Raw genomic sequence first — 16,841 nt, forward strand, 5'->3', positions numbered from 1 at the left:
GATCGCTATGTGTGACGGGGCCATTAGTCATGTTTCTCTGGCCTTCATATAGTGATTTACACTGTAAAGGCCCTGTCTCACTTAGCGACGCACAAGCGATCCCGACAACGATGCGATCTGGTCAGGATCGCTGGTGCGTCGCTACATCGTCGCTGGTGAGCTGTCAAACAGGCAGGCTCGCCAGCGATCAGGACCAGCGAGCACCCAGTGGGTAACTAAGCGCGCGCTTAGTTACCCACTGGGTGCTCGGGGTGCTTAGTTACCCGCTGTTTACCTAGGATACCAGCTCCCAGCGCGAGCACGCTGGTATCCAGGGTACACAGTGGGTAACTAAGCGCCGGGCACGCTTAGTTACCCGTTTACCCTGGATACCAGCTCCCAGCATCTGCTTACAGCGCTGGGAGCTCAATGATCATTGGTCTTCCTCTGCCACACACAGCGATGCGTGCTGGCCAGCAGGAGACCAGCGATCAAAAAAAATGACCCAGGACATTCCTGCACGATGAGCGATACCCGGCGGGGGGCCAGTCGCTGATGTGTGCCACACACAGCGAGATCGCTGTTGCGTCACAAAATCCGTGACGCAGCAGCGATCTCGCTTAGTGTGAAATACCCCTAACTCTGGTTCTGCCTCTACTGGCCAGCTTTTGGGATAAGATGAATCAGAGATACCAGGCAAACATCAGACAATGGGGCAGTAAACCCATAGAATATAAAAGCTCCCAAGGATTACATAAGTCCACAACAGACAGAGGGTAAATAAACCTCCATGTTTTACAATAACAAACATAGAAAAATATAGAACTATTTGTGAGGTAAAAGCTTTCAGACAATAAGTAAACAGTTCTCAAGATTGCGTTACTATGAACATTGTCTGTAAATGTGTGACCAGCAATGCTCCTCTGTCATGGTCTGAATGCGTTCTGTATATTTCAATATGGACTCAAAATATCCATTTTTATTTTCACACCACAAGATCTGGCAATTTCTCATTTTTGGGGGGTTTCATCATGTCTGTTGTGGATGATAACTGTCCCTCGTTATGATGTAGGATGATTTTATGCCTCAGGTTAGGACAAGATATTTCAATGACCAAATATTTTTCTTTATGGCTTATGATAAAGGTGCCAGACTGGAGATAAGAGTGCCATGCTTGGCCATCCCCTGCAGTCACATTGACAAAATATGGAGCAGCAGAGGTCCATGTCCGACCTCTGCTCCATTCACATTAGGCTCTTCAGTCAGATCTCCATTCAGACAAGGCCCCAGCGGTCTGATCCCCAGTGATCAATAAGTGATCCCTTTATTAATTTGGCACAACCCCTTTGAGGTTGTGCTGACCGTTTATTCTTCTTTTCACAGTACCTGGAGCTCAGAAATATATCAGTCGGGAACCATGCCTATGAGAGGATGGCAGAGGGACAGCACGGGATGACGGTCTGCAAGTACTTCTATAAACAGGGGAGCATCTTTCCTGGAAATGAAACATTTGATATTGATCCTAAAATTGAGACAGGTAATGTAACCTGAAGGTGTAAAATCTGTTGCTGACTTTAAAGAAAGAAACCGGATTTTGTAGTTTGCACAACTACCGATCTGCACATGGATCAACATCAACACTGTTTAATGGGGGCAATTAATTAATGCATGACTTCCCTCCACTGTCTCGACTTCCGCATGATGGATCAAAGAAATTGCCGTACCATACACCACATTAATGACTCCCCAAACCATTCTGTTTTTTTTTTGTTTGTTATTTTCCTGCTAAAAATGCTCCTCTCTTGTCCTTAAACACATGGACACTAATTTCTATATGCCCATCTCATATTAATATACTGACCCTTATGCTTATATTCCGACATATTACTATACTTCCCACCTCTACTATTAAAGCCCCCAAATCTCCATGTCTGCTTTGTTCCCTAAATTCGTCACTCTGGGAAAATTCCAAAACTTACCAAACAGCTCGCCCTCTCTCTTCCTGGGGCCCTTATGGGACATTGGGGTCTCCTATATAGTAGTATTTTCTTTATAGAGCGATTGTTGCTGTAGATTCTCCTATAAACATGTGGGGAGGACAGAATAACCTGATATAATGGGGAGATTAGCGGGTCATGAGAGACAGAAAGTCCTGTACAGCTGGTGAGAGCCTCTCTCTTTCCAGAATGCTTTACTGTGGAACCAATGACCCCGATAAGTGATCTGGATGACAAGTTCTGGAACATGACCCTGGACTTCTATCGGTGAGTCCCAGTTTCACAGGTAGCGTCCCAGTTTCCCCAGTTCACGGAGCTGCTAATGTGAATTATTTACTCCTCCAGGCTCATCTCGTTGGAGATCATGTTCAAACTGAAGGCGATCAATCTACAGACCATCCGTCACCACGAGCTCCCTGACTGCTACGACTTTACCGTCACAGTGAGTACGTGTGATGTGCCGCCCTCTAGTCACCCGTAAACGCACATTTAGGCTGTGTGCCCACGTAGTGTTTTTAAACGCGCGATTCTGCCGCGGAAACGCTTTAAAAAAAAAAAAAAGGAATCCAAGCATTTGTAGTAGAAAATGCACGTTGTGCCAATGGTGCGTTTTTTACCGCTGCGGAATCGCTTAGCGGTAAACGCAGCATGTTCATTAATTTTGCGGAATCGCCCGGGATTCCGCGTACCATCAATTATATGGGCAAAAACGCATGGGAAAACATGTCAAAACGCTTGACAATCTCGTCAAAAAGCGCATGCGTTTTCCCTGGCAAGGGCATGCTTTTCTGCTCAGGAAAAAATTGCTTGAAAAACGTGACGTGGGCACCTAGCCTAACGCTGCGTCTGTACACTTGCAGGCAGTGTTTGTATCATGGGAAGGCGATCATTTAGGTCACATTCATGCATAACGTTTTAACTTGCATTTCTATTATGCCAATGTTTTCTGATATTTTTCAGCTCGTTATAGGTTTACTATTATTATTTTTGAATTATTGTCTAGGAGGAATAACTGTTAATAATTTCAGTCTGCAGTCTTCATTCCTTTTACTCTTGATATGCCATTTGCAGTCTGATCCAAGTTTCAGAATCTTCTCTTCTGGGAGTGTCTCTCAGTAGTATAGACTGGATGTTATCTTGGTATCTATCCAGGGTGCTGCGGTCCTCATTAGATTTAGCACAGCTTCTATCCTGTCCTGATTTTCTTTGTTTTTTTGTTTTGTTTTTTTTTCCTACTCTTCTATATCCTATTTACTCTGCCTCTCCCCTTTTGCATTCTGTGGAGATCTATGTTCAACTCCTTTCTTTCTGCTCTCTAAGGCCCCTTTCACATGACCATGTGTTCATTACTTGTGGCATCCGTTTTCGTCACAGGTGCCACATGTACCCTTTATAATCGATTTTGCTATGCATTTGTCCAGCAGCACGGATGACAAGGGCCTATACAGATCTGTGGATCCGCGTAAAACGCTTAATAGCGCATCCGTGTGCTGTACTTGTTTAACATTGCAAAGTATAGGAGAAGCTTTGTCCCTTCTTTTTCTTTTGCTATACTTTAAAAACACTAATGACACACACCGATCCAAAACACTGGTGACGCCGGTACTGTTTTTTTCCTCCAATATCGGTTTAATACTGATAGAGAGGGGAGGGTGGCAGAGAGAGCCACCAAGAGCAGTAGCAGGATGATAGCAAATTTTCAGCATAGAGTCTTTGCTTAATTTTGCCTTTTGGAAAGCAAATGAACAGTAAAAAATGTGTGACTGTGTGCATAACCTTTAAGTTATTTTATATGGTAAGAAAGACATGTCTGCTATACTCCAAAAACTGCCGCTCTTGTGCGTGGTTGTTTGATATTGTAACTCTACTGTATTTACTTGCATGGGGTTGAGCTGCAATACCAAACACAGCCAGAAGTAGCGCTGTTTTTTTTTTTTTTCTTTTTTTTTTTTTTTTTTTACAGAAAGTTCTGATGTTGTTCTCATAGTCCCTTTAAAAATGCCTTTGTCTGCAATGTATCCCCTGTTGGACTGACACCAATCACACAATGTAGGTATATCTTATGGGTATGCCAGCCCTTTAAGGTGCAGACAAGTCTTCATGGATCTAATAGCAATTGTAAAACTCAGTTCCTCAGGACTGAAAAACTCAAGCTTGTTCTTTTCCCCCAGGGGAAGGGTATCCTTATACCCCTATACGTACATTTATAAAAAGGTGTAATCAGGCCTTGCTTTGTTCTATGCAGATCACCTTCGACAATAAAGCGCACAGTGGCCGTATTAAAATACACCTAGATAATGATGTTGGTATCCAGGAATGCAGAGACTGGCACGTGTCCGGGTCCAGTAAGTAGAAGTGTATTTTGTGAGACATATATTATCCCTGAGACTTCCCAAAGCTCAACCCCTATGTAATAAGTCAACCAATGTGAGGTTCCAGCTTTATCTGCAAGGACCAGAGCGAATGCTGTCTTTCCTGTCTGCACCTGCGCACTGACACTGGATCATCGCGGGGAGGCGCGCTCAGTGTCGGTGTTGGCGCACACACAACAGCTGTAGGTGTACACGCTTCCAGATGTAGCGAGTGGCGGCCACAGACAGGCAGGAGCCAGATGTCAGAGCGCGCCTGCACTGACGCTACAAGCGTGACGCCGTGATCATACAGTGTCAGTGCGCAGGCATCGTCTGCATTGAACATGCGTCTATAGTGTAGCCATCTCCCTAACCAAAATTTCTACGATTCAGTGTATAATTTTTTTTTTTTTTCCCCTCTATGAAAATAATAATTTTGTGTTTGTCGTCACTTTTAGTACAGAAGAATACCCACTACATGATGATTTTTGATGCAGTCATAATCGTAACTTGTATATCTTCCATAAGTCTCTGCATACGATCAGTGGTTCGAGGTATTCACCTTCAGAGGGTAAGTCTTAATGATAAGATCAATCATTTACCATTTCAGCTTATATCCCATTGAATAAAACATTGGTCACCCTGCATGGAAACTGAAAGGTTGCCTTGTTTGTTTTGCTATATACAGGGTGGGCCATTTATATGGATACACCTTGGTGGGCCATTTATAAAGTTGGATCCAAAATGGCCGACTTCAAAATGGCCGCCATGGTCACCACCCATCTTGAAAAGTTTTTCCCCCCTTCCCATATACTAATGTGCCACAAACACGAAGTTGATATCGCCAACCATTCCCATTTTATTTAGGTGTATCCGTATATATGGTGTATCCAGGTGTATCCATATAAATGGCCCACCCTGTACACTGGTGGTGGCGCTGTTGCATTGTTGTCTATGGAAATAACCTGTCCACGGATGTGGTTAAGAGTGGAACTGCAGGTAAATTAAAGGGAATGCAGTAAGACTTGCTGCTTTAAAATCAGATTTTTATGTTAAATGTATCATTTTAAAACCTAAAAATTGCAGGATTTCAACTGTTATTTTATTCAAATTGTAACGTGAAAAAAATTTGCATGTTTGTAAAGGTACTGTACCTCCAGAAGATGAAATCTTTTTGTGCTAAATTTTTCCAAAGATCCAAAAGTGTTTTTTTTTTTTTTTTTTTTTTTTTTTTTTTTTTGTTTTTTCATTTTGGATATATAAATGGCATTTTTTTTCTGCAGCACTTAGTCGTGAGTCTCTGTTTATTGTGGTAAATCACCATCTAGATCCCTTATAGGAGACTGAAATAATTTCGGATGAGCCAATAGAAATGAGAAGCAAAGCAGAAAGGTATTTTTATTGGCTACTCTGCAGGGAACAAGAGTGTAGGGAGAGCGACTGAGCATGTGTGACCACCGGCGCTCGGGTCATGAGGCGGACGTATACATTGCTATACACTATGAACACTAGTTGGCGCTACACTATATAAGAAAATGTCAGAACTCGTCAGTTGATCACTTTTATTTAAACAGCATTTAAATGGGAAACATTATTATTATTTTTTTTATTTATTTTTTTTTTTTTTGATCCATCATTACACATCCCATCCAGTGTGTAGGACATCCTGTTTATAACCTTCTTTATTACCCTAAGGAATATGTAGGCTTTGTCCATCAACGTTTCTCCAAGTCGGTGCCCTGGTCAGACCAGATGGAGTTTGTCAATGGCTGGTACATCCTAATCATTGTGAGTGATATTCTATCCATCGTTGGCTCCATTCTCAAGATGGAAATCCAGGCAAAGGTGAGTGTCAGCGCACACTGTACGTAGAGAGAGATGTGTGCGGGGTGAAGGATCTGGTGGACCTCATGTACTACGGAAGAACGTGTTTTGTTTTTTTTTGTTTTTTTATGACTTAAATATTTTCCAGATATTAATTTTTATAAATTCTGAGGCCATTCTACTGGAAAATGCAACAATTCTGCAGACTTTTAACCATTTTAGGCTGAAAATTACAGGAAAAACTTTCATATTCAGACTTAATAATACTGCTGCATAGTGCCAAGGTAATAATGCCTTATACTGTTTCCATAATGCTGCCATATTAGATATTGCCATGTGCTGTACACATAATACTGCCATTTAGTTCAAGGTAATACTTCCTTTATACCGTATAGATACCACTGCTATATAATCGTATAATGCCCATAACATCCCATCATAAAGTGCCAAGGTAATACTGCCTTACACTGCTTACATAATAGTGCTATATTAGATCATCTAATATGAACAGAGATCTCACTGTCCATTTAGCATCACTGGAAAGGAGCAGCAATCCGACCAAACACTCTCCCCCAACAAAAAGACTCCTTGCCCTGGTGATGGCCGTAGACAATGCCTCTCCCCTTATCTCTGGACTGATTCTTGCTTAGTTTTGTTTGTGTTCCTGTCACTATTGGTTTCTTGAACAGTTACCTGTAGCCCATTCAGTTGGCACAGGTAGTCCAGCTCCTCCAGGAGGGCACATCCATACGTGCCATTGCAAGGTTTGCCTTGTCTTCCAACAAAGTCTCAAGAACATGGAGCAGATGTCATGGTACAAGAAGAGCTGGACAGGGCCTCCTCAGTGCTCGAGTGCACATACTGACCAAACTGCCAGAAACAGACTCCATGAGGCCCAACGTCCTGTATTTGGTTGGACCGGTGCTCACATCCCAGCACTTTGCAACTTGATTTTCCTTCTCCAGAGAACACCAGAATTTTCAGATCCACCTCGTTCTCTTCACAGATGAGAGCAAATTCACAATGACCACATGAGTCTGGAAATGCCATGGTGGAACGCATGATTGGTTTAGCGGTGGGTTAATGATGTTTGGTGCTGGCATATCCTTGGAGGGTCACATAAACCTTTGCTTTGTAGCCAGCTGTACCCTGACTGTTGGACACAAGGATGAAATCTTCAGAGCCATTGTCAGACTTTACACTGATGCAGTGGGCACAGAGTTCCTCCTGGTGCAGTGGGCACCGGGTTCCCCCTGGAGCAGGATAATGCTGGGGCTTCTCCTGGTGCAGTGGACACCGGGTTCCCCCTGGAGCAGGATAATGCTGGGGCTCCTCCTGGTGCAGTGGGCACCAGGTTCCCCCTGGAGCAGGATAATGCTGGGGCTTCTCCTGGTCCAGTGGGCACCAGGTTCCCCCTGGAGCAGGATAATGCCCCCCTGGAGCAGGATAATGCTGGGGCTCCTCCTGGTGCAGTGGGCACCAGGTTCCCCCTGGAGCAGGATAATACTGGGGCTCCTCCTGGTGCGGTGGGCACCGGGTTCCCCCTGGAGCAGGATAATGCTGGGGCTCCTCCTGGTGCGGTGGGCACCGGGTTCCCCCTGGAGCAGGATAATGCTGGGGCTCCTCCTGGTGCGGTGGGCACCGGGTTCCCCCTGGAGCAGGATAATGCTGGGGCTCCTCCTAGGTGCAGTGGGCATCGGGCTCCTCCTGGGTGCAGGATAACGTCCGGCTTCCTGTGGCCAGATTTCGGTTCAGGTTGGGAAGAAATTTACAGCAATGGCTGACCAGTCAGATACAGGAAAGATGTGCTGTGATGTGCATAAATATGGGATTCTTCAGATTTTGTATTAGTCAATGCCTGATGAAGAGATCTGAGTAGTCTTGAAAGCTTGCAATTTGTTAGGGTCCCGTTACATTTAGTGATGCACCAGCGATCCTGACAATGATAAGACCCAGTCAGGATCGCTGGTGCATCGCTAAATGGTCGCTAGTGAGCTGCCAAACGGGCAGATCTCACCAGCGACGTAGCAGCGGTCGTTACTCACCTGTCAGACGGCAGCTCTGGTGACGACTTCCTCCCGCGTCCATGGAGTCACTCGTCGGCGCCAGCAGGAAGCCGACGACGAGAAATGGACCAGGAAGATCTCGCGCGATCAGCAATATCCAGAGGGGGAGCCGGTGGGAGGTTAAGTGTCACATGTAGCGAGATCGCTATGTGTGAAGGGGGCTTTACCATCTTCTCAGTTGGCCATTAAAAGGTATCAACCACTGAGGACTCTCAATTCTGAATATTCTTCTGACCACAGTCCAGTTGCACTTATTCTATATACACAAAAAAAGTATTATTTTCACAGAAATGTCAGTTTAAGATTGTAGAACGTCTTTTTTTTTATCTGTAAAACCATGATCTCGCCATATCAGGAGAGCAGCGGATTTTGTACACGTTGTACTTGTATGATGAGAGTGCAGGTCACTTGATTACGGTTAATGACTGACATTATCACCACCAGTCGCTGCATGACTTGTTCTATTAGATGTTGTTATCCATTATTGTACCTGTCTCCCTGCATCAGCGACTCTAATATCTGTGCATAGTGCCCATTACCAGAACTACCTCCTCCTACCACCTGCTCAATAATCTCATCCTGTCTCACCATTAGATTCATTTCCCTCTCTTGTTCCCTGACCCAATTTTGTTGTTTTTTTTTTTGTTTTTTTTTTTTACACATTTTGTCATTTCAGTTTGTTGCAGCACCATTTATTAACGAGACCATCTGCTCATGTGTTCCCATATCTCAGATACAAGGCAGAGCTAGTGTGCTGATTGTTTGGCACTATAACATTTTTCTACATTTGTTGAACTATATGAACTCAGGAGAAGACCCTGTTGGACCTATCTAGACTTGCACAAGATCGATCTTCCTACAGTGTTCATCCATCAAGTCGCCATGGTTTGAGATCAAGCCCCGGGCCATTAAAAAGAAATAGAAGTACACTCAGAAGGCATATAATCTTTATAGGGTATGATCCCATGTTTTGGACCCTGCCCATTGAGCCATTGCAAAGACTGGCTCTAGTAAACCCAACCTATGTATTGCGTAGGTGGCCACTTGAATGGTGGGCATGTAATATTACACTTGCACTGTAGAGGCAAAGTAATCATAAGGCCCCACACGTTTTCCCAGTGATAACAAATTCTATATCTGGTTGTTTCTGCAATTGGACCCATTGTAAGTAGTTGACAGTCTAACTTTATTCTAGGCAAATTAGCACTTTTTAACAAAAGAAAAGAAACTTTCACTAGTACCATCCTTTTGAGGTGGCTAAGGGTCCCTTCGCACATAGCGACTCGCCAGCGATCCCGACAACGATATGAACTTGTCAGGATCACTGGTGTGTCGCTACATGATCGCTGGTGAGCTGTCAAACAGTCAGATGTCACCAGCGATCAGCACCAGCGACGACGAGCTCGCGTGTCGCTGTGTACCTTAGTTACCAGTGTGCTGGTGCAGGGAGCTGGTAACCCAGGTAAACAGCGGGTTTCTAAGCACAGGCCGGTCGCTGATAGATGTCACACACCGCAATCTCGCTGGTGAGATCGCTGTTGCGTCACAAAACTTGTGACTCAGCAGCGATCTCGCTAGCGAGATCGCTGTGTGTGACGGGGGCTTAACTCTACTGGGTGACTGTAGCGAGATGGTATTCCTTCTTTAAAGGATAGAGATAATTTGCATATTTTTTTTTTATTTTTATTTTTTTCCCTGTGGAGCTTTGCCAATAATACCGCAGACACCTCTGAGAAAATCCAGTCATGACCAGCCACTCTGACAGGATAAAAGTGGGTTGCTGTGGTTACTGAAACCTTTTAGGGAACGCAATGGGCACCGTCAGACCCCTGCTTACTCCCCATTTTATAAGAGCATTACCTGACCTTCTTTATTTGCTCCATCTGTCTCCTTTTATTGCTCTAGTCAATATTTATTGACACTTTCTGATTTTAAGATAAAATGGATACGGGAACAAATCGGGTCAGATTTTCAGAACAATCTTCTCCTTGCTTGAAGAACAACCTCCTCCAAAATCTTACTGTATAAAAATTCAGTTTATGCCTTCTGTTATTAACCGGTAAATGCCCCCAATGTTTAATGTTTTGCTTTACTTTGTCACTAAATTTAAGTTTAATCTGATGCCTGTGCCGGACCTATGCATCCTATTGTTACAAAGACGGTGTTTCCAATACAGACGCAGACATTTAAAACGACCACTCGGAAATTGTAACCTGACAGGGGCTTTTGAGTAATCTTGGATGAATATAAATTGTAGCAACTTTGCACTTAATAGCTTTCTAAATGATAATGCCGGTTTTGTGCTTCCAGACCCTATTCTATGGTTACAAAAGGCAAACAGACCGTGTACATTCTGATCCTGAGGTCATGTGTTACTACACGCCCTCTGCTTCTTTATTCTGCTAACCTACACATCATCTATCAAATATATTAAAATGATCAATATTCATATTGCCTGTCAAAGTATATAGTATGTACATTAGTAATGAGTATATTTCTCTCCAACAGAGTCTGACAAGTTATGACGTGTGCAGTATTCTTCTGGGAACATCGACCATGCTGGTCTGGCTCGGCGTTATTCGCTATTTAGGGTTTTTTCAGAAATACAACGTAAGAGCCGACTTCTACCAGATTTTAATTTTTGTGAGGTTTTGACAAATTTTGCAAATCATTTTAACAGTCTCATATCTATGGGTGCTGGCAACCTCTACTGAGATCTGATGACAGAAACAAGCATAGATTTAGCTTTAATTTTCTGTCCAATGCAGAACATGTTGAGGGACTTCGCACAATGGTAAAATCTATGCAAGCAGCAATCTTTTTAAAATGAATCGCCAAGATCATTTTTTCCATACTTCACGGTACAAACGGCATACATTATTAAATACATTTTAAACCTGATGAGGCTGATGCACTTACACTGAAAATCCTTGTCAGATTAGCTGAATAATCCTGATGAGCTTCTAGCTGGACATTTAAAATGGTAATTTCAAGTGAGAAAACTTTTCGTAAAGCATTATACAGCTATTTCCAAATGGATTTTTTTTTTTTTCAAAGTAAGCCTCATCAGGTCTGCGAGATCTATTTTATACGGTATGCAGTTTGTTTTGTGAAATCACCGAAGTCCACACATCTGATGGGGCTGGTGTGCTTGCTTTGTGTAAATCCACGTTCAGAATGGATGCATAATAATGAAAGTGCTAATTTTAGTCCAGGTAGAGAATTCATAAATGCTCATTTTTACATTAGGAAGAAAAACTTTCACAAAAGATTAAACAATTATTCTGACATAAGTTTATAATGTAAGCAAACCAGTCTCATCAGATCAAGAGATGATAAAATATTTAGCTTGTATTGTGAAATCTGGCGATTGATACGCTGTGACGTACATTTTTTTTTTTTAACTGATTTTTCTGTGATTGATGTTTATATCTGAGCAGCCATTTATCACCCATAGCTTAAAAAATAAATGTAAATATTTTTTTTCCCAAAACCAGAATTTAGGCTCTTCATAAAACCTTTACATTCTAGTATTTGGCTCAGATTGTATATTGAGGAAGCCGTTGATTTCCTCCGCTTTGTACAGATCTTGATCCTGACGCTGAGGGCGGCTCTTCCCAATGTGATCCGGTTCTGTTGCTGCGCAGCCATGATCTATCTGGGTTACTGCTTCTGTGGTTGGATTGTACTGGGGCCGTATCACACCAAGGTAATTATCTACACGTCAGCCCTTGTCCATCCTTTACACGGTACCCCTTTAACCTGTATATGCTTCTCCTTCAGTTTAGGTCCCTGAACATGGTCTCAGAGTGTCTGTTCTCTCTCATTAATGGAGATGACATGTTCACCACGTTTTCCATCATGCAGCAGAAAAGTTACTTGGTCTGGTTATTCAGCCGGGTTTATCTCTACTCCTTCATCAGTCTGTTCATCTACATGGTCCTCAGTCTGTTTATCGCCCTCATTACAGACACCTATGAAACCATTAAGGTGGGTGGCATTCGGTGTTCGATTTTTGTAATGGTTAAAGAAGCTCCTCCACCTTTTAGACAATTTCCACTTGTTAGGATGGTCTTTTGACAATAGGCTGATCACAGTGTACCTCTTGTGGGACAGTAATCTGTGAGGACACACTGCCAGCAGGTTTTTGTTTTCTTTGCAGTGCCTCCGCATGATACATTATAACAACCATAACATAATTTATTACAGGCCCAAGTTACCGCCATTGTCCACTCTGACAGGCTAAAAAGGGGTTGATTTGGTGATTGAACAATATTAGGGACCGCAATGGATGCTATGCATACCCCTGCTTACTCCCCATTGTATAAAAGCGTTACCTGACGTTTTTTATTTGCTCCATCTTTCTCCTTTTATTTCTCTAGTTACTTTTTATTGCCATTTTCTGATTTTAAGATAAAATAGATATTGGAACAAATTGGGTCAGCTTTTCAGAACAGATGAGGATCTTGAATAGAGGATATGGTTATGACAGTAGGCTTTCTAAACTGAACACCTTTTCTCGTTCGCCTTATTGGGGGACACACAGACCATGGGTATGCTGCTGCCACTAGGAGGCTGACACTATGCACAAAAAAGGTTAGCTCCTCCTCCGCAGTGTACACCCCACCGACCGGCAGGGAATTCCTCAGTTTAGCTTAGTGTCAGTAGGAGGTGGACACGGGTCTTTAATTAGACCCATATCTACCTCGACGTGCGTCGTTCCTTTTCAGGTTTTCCCGGAGGGATACAGTGTGAATGGTCACAACTGTACTCCCACAAGGAGTCTGTGAGTGCGGCGTGTACTGCGACCCCGTATCCTCACAGTTCTCTGTAGCAGGACCACCAGCCTTCCAGGCGGACGCCAACACGAAGATGTGTCAGCGATCCAGAGGGTCCTCGTCGCCAGTCTCCCACCCACTCGCCTACCAGAGCCTGTCGGTTGGATGAGACGCAGGCTCTTCATGTACAGGTACTTTCTTCAAGAAGCGGGTCCGGGGACGGGTAAGTATTGGGACCCTTTGGCCAGCAGCATTCCTCCCCGTGGGCGCGTTTGCAGCGTCTTCCCTGGAGCAGGGATGCGGTGGCGCTGCGATCTCCTGCTCCTACAGCCAGCCCCTTCACCGTCCTCTTCTCCCCTGACACTCCGATCGGGTATCCCAGGGTCCTCTCGCGGCGGCGCTCGCATTGCGGCACCTCCGCGCCAACCCCGTGCTGACAGGCGGCCGCCGCTAGTAATTTAGGCCCCGGCTTCAGTTCGGGCCTACTCCGGTATCGCGGCCACGCCCCCCGCCCCTTTCTACTAAGCGGGCTTCTCTCCCGCCCGTTCCAGGCCCTCCCACCGCCCTTCTTAGCCTGTTCCTGGCCAGGGGCGGTGCCGGATTCAGCAGGCAGTTAGCTCCGCCCTTCTTCCCCTGGGAGCGCGTTTTCCCTGATTCCTTCAGGCGGTCGCCATGTTTGCAGCCGCACAGCCGGACGCCCCTGTCAGCCAGATATCGCTCCCTGGGCCTGTCCGCGGGATATTTCTCTGACCTGTATCTGTAGCGTTGTGGATACCTTCGTCTCTGGGGTCACCGGACCGTGAGTAGCTCTGCATCTGCAGGCTGACACCCTTCTCTGCACCCTGTCCCCCAACCTTCCTGCTCTCCCTCAGATTTTCACTATGTCTAACTCCAAATCTGACCGTAACCGCCCTGCGGCTCCCCCCTGCACTCTAGTCAAGTTCTTTGCATGCTCTTCCTGCAATCGCAAACTTCCCTCAGGTCAGTCCACTTCCCTCTGCCTGGATTGTAGCAATCCTATTCAACCTGACGCCGCCCAGGAGCCATCTAGGGCCCCAGGCGAGAGTGAACCCCCCCCCCCATGCCCGGCTGGGCCTCGTCTCTATCACAGTCAGTGGCAGACCTCACCAGGGTGTCTCAGTCACTGGTAGCCGTTCTGGATAAGTTGCCCCTGGACACCTCCTACAGGGTCCAGCAGGCCTCAAGAGGTTCCATCTTAGTCGGCCAGCGTTAGTCGCAAAAGACCCAGGCAGGATCTCCAGCCGGAATCCTCTCCTCGCCCCATGTCTCCACATAGTCCTCGGCAGCCTCCCTCCCGGGCCTCCTCACCAGAGTCAGGTAAAGCTCTCTCGGACAGGTCATCTGAGGGGATCTTAGAGCTGGATTCGGACCAGGATGCGAACATGAGGGTTACTGTGCAGGACCTCATTGCAGCGATCCATCAGACCTTCGACATTGCTGACCCCCCTGCGAAATCCTCAGATCAGGAGGTTTCGTTCAGACGGGAGGAAACACCCTCCAGGGTATTCCCTTTACATTCCGAGTTTGGAAAGATTTTTACCAGGGAAAGAGGAGATCCGACCAGACGCTTTCAACGAGGAAAGCGTCTCGGCGTTCTGTACCCGTTTGCTAAAGAGCTCACGGACAACTGGTCTGCTTTCCCCTCGGTCGATCAGCCCGTGTCCAGGCTTTCTAATAACACTGTTCTCCCGCTGTTAGGGCGTCTCTGAAGGATTCTAATGATAGGATTATAGAATCCCTAGCGAAGTCTGCCTTCGAAGCGGCTTCGACGGCGGTATGCCCAATTTTTGCCTCATCTTGGGCAGCAAAGGCCATAGCCACTTGGGCAGAGGATCTTCATCAGGGCATCCTAGAGAAAGCACAACCAGATCGATTGGCCGATCTCGCCAATCAGATTTCTTATGCGGGGGATTATCTGCTTTCAGCTTCTTTGGATGCCGCATCCTGCGCAGTTCAGGCGTCAAGTAACGTTGTGGCAATCCGACGTACAATTTGGCTCAAGGCCTGGCAGGCGGACCTGTCTTCTAAAAAGTCTCTTACTAATCTCCCTTTTCAGGGAGGGCGCCTCTTTGGATCCCAGTTGGACCAGATTATTAAGGACGCCACCGGAGGCACGAGTTCTCTCCTGCCTCAGGCCAAGCCTCGCAGGCCCCCAATAAGGCGTCAGTTTCGACCCTTTCGGGCTTACCGCCGTTTCAATACGGCAGAGACCTCCTCCAACTAACAAAGACTGCAGGCACGCCAAGATAGGAAGAAAGTTTCCTTCAGACCCACTCCCTCCTGGTGCTCCCACTCTTCGCAGGGCAGACCATCCAGATCCGGATCTGGACGGTCCTCATCAGCATGACTATCCTCGGACTCCCGAGGGTCCCTTCCAATTGGGAGGTCGACTCCTGTTCTTCAAGGACGTCTGGCTGGCCTCAGTAGAGGACGCTTGGGTCAGGGAGGTTGTATCGTCAGGATACAAGATAGAGTTCGTCTCTCTTCCACGGGATCGTTTCTTCGAATCCCATCCTCCAAAAGATCCAGCTTTGATCCCGGGGTTCTTTACGGCCATCGACTCTCTCCTCAGTTCCGGGGTGATTGTGCCCGTTCCCGAATCGGAGCGGTTTACAGGGTTTTATTCAAACCTGTTTGTCGTGCCGAAAAAAGACGGGGCGGTCCGACCCATCTTGGATCTCAAGCTGCTCAGCAAGAGAGTTCGCCTTCGCCACTTCCGGATGGAGTCGGTTCGTTCGGTAATCGCTTCCATGGAGGAGCAGGAATTCATGTGTTCGATAGACATCCAAGATGCCTATCTACATGTTCCCATATTCTCCGGACATCAGAAGTTCCTGCGTTTTGCGGTTCGCCAGGAACATTACCAGTTCGTTGCGCTGCCCTTCGGTCTCGCCACCGCTCCCAGAGTCTTCACGAAGATCATGGCTGCGTTGATGGCCTTGTTGAGGATCAGAGGTCTCGTTCTTTTTCCATACCTCGACGATATTCTGATCAAAGCTCCCGCTCTCCAACAGGCATGCCTCAGTTTGGCGATCGTCCTAGACACTCTTTCCAATTTCGGGTGGATCGTCAACAGGAAAAAGTCCTGTCTGGTCCCTACTCAACGTCTTGTGTTTCTGGGCCTACTGTTCGACACTCGTCGGTCAAGGGTCTTTCTCCCACGAGAAGATTCTCTCCCTGCAGCAGGATGTACGATCGCTGCAGACCACACGATTTCCGTCCCTCCGTACAGCTATGAGGGTCCTGGGAAAGATGGTGGCGGCGATAGAGGCAGTTCCCTTTGCCCAATTTCACGCCAGGCCTCTCCAACAGGCCATTCTGTCGAGGTGGAACAGGTCGGCTCTGTCCCTGGATCGCCCTGTTCGCCTTTCATGCCGGATCAAGCGGTCACTCAACTGGTGGTTGATGTCACCTCTCATCCTCTTGGGCGGTCTTTTCTTCCTGTTCACTGGCAGATTGTAACAACGGATGCCAGCCTCCTCGGCTGGGGTGCAGTGTTCCGCAATCACACTGTTCAGGGTCGTTGGTCGACTCAAGAATCTGCTCTGCCGATCAACGTCCTAGAGATACAAGCGATCCATCTGGCTCTCGTCCACTGGGAGAGGCTCCTCAGGGGCCTGCCTGTCCGGATTCAGACAGACAATGCCACAGCGGTGGCATTTGTCAACCGTCAAGGAGGGACACAGTGTCTCAGCCCTGTCAGAAGTGTCCAAGATCCTTCAGTGGGCAGAGATTTCGGTACCGACAATCTCCGCGGTACACATTCCCGGCGTAGACAACTGGGCTGCCGATTTTCTCAGCCGCGAGGGTCTCGCGGCAGGAGAG

At 46.2% G+C, this 16,841-nt stretch overlaps 1 protein-coding gene across 2 annotated transcripts in view; it reads left to right on the forward strand.

Moving 5' to 3' along the window:
• MCOLN3 (mucolipin TRP cation channel 3) overlaps positions 1 to 16,841 on the forward strand; it is a 42,280-nt gene that overhangs the window by 21,330 nt on the left and 4,109 nt on the right. For both annotated transcript variants that reach the window (XM_073544415.1, XM_073544414.1), the window contains exons 4-12: positions 1,363 to 1,516; positions 2,165 to 2,243; positions 2,322 to 2,418; positions 4,222 to 4,321; positions 4,786 to 4,898; positions 6,023 to 6,172; positions 10,726 to 10,827; positions 11,804 to 11,926; positions 12,001 to 12,207. In XM_073544415.1, coding sequence (XP_073400516.1) covers positions 1,363 to 1,516; positions 2,165 to 2,243; positions 2,322 to 2,418; positions 4,222 to 4,321; positions 4,786 to 4,898; positions 6,023 to 6,172; positions 10,726 to 10,827; positions 11,804 to 11,926; positions 12,001 to 12,207 — 1,125 coding nt within the window. The remainder of the gene's footprint in view (positions 1 to 1,362; positions 1,517 to 2,164; positions 2,244 to 2,321; positions 2,419 to 4,221; positions 4,322 to 4,785; positions 4,899 to 6,022; positions 6,173 to 10,725; positions 10,828 to 11,803; positions 11,927 to 12,000; positions 12,208 to 16,841) is intronic.

This window comes from Dendrobates tinctorius, unplaced genomic scaffold (genome assembly GCF_039654945.1).
Source record: "Dendrobates tinctorius isolate UK_male_01 unplaced genomic scaffold, ASM3965494v1 ptg000138l, whole genome shotgun sequence".
In the NCBI taxonomy this organism is placed as follows: Eukaryota; Metazoa; Chordata; class Amphibia; order Anura; family Dendrobatidae; genus Dendrobates; species Dendrobates tinctorius.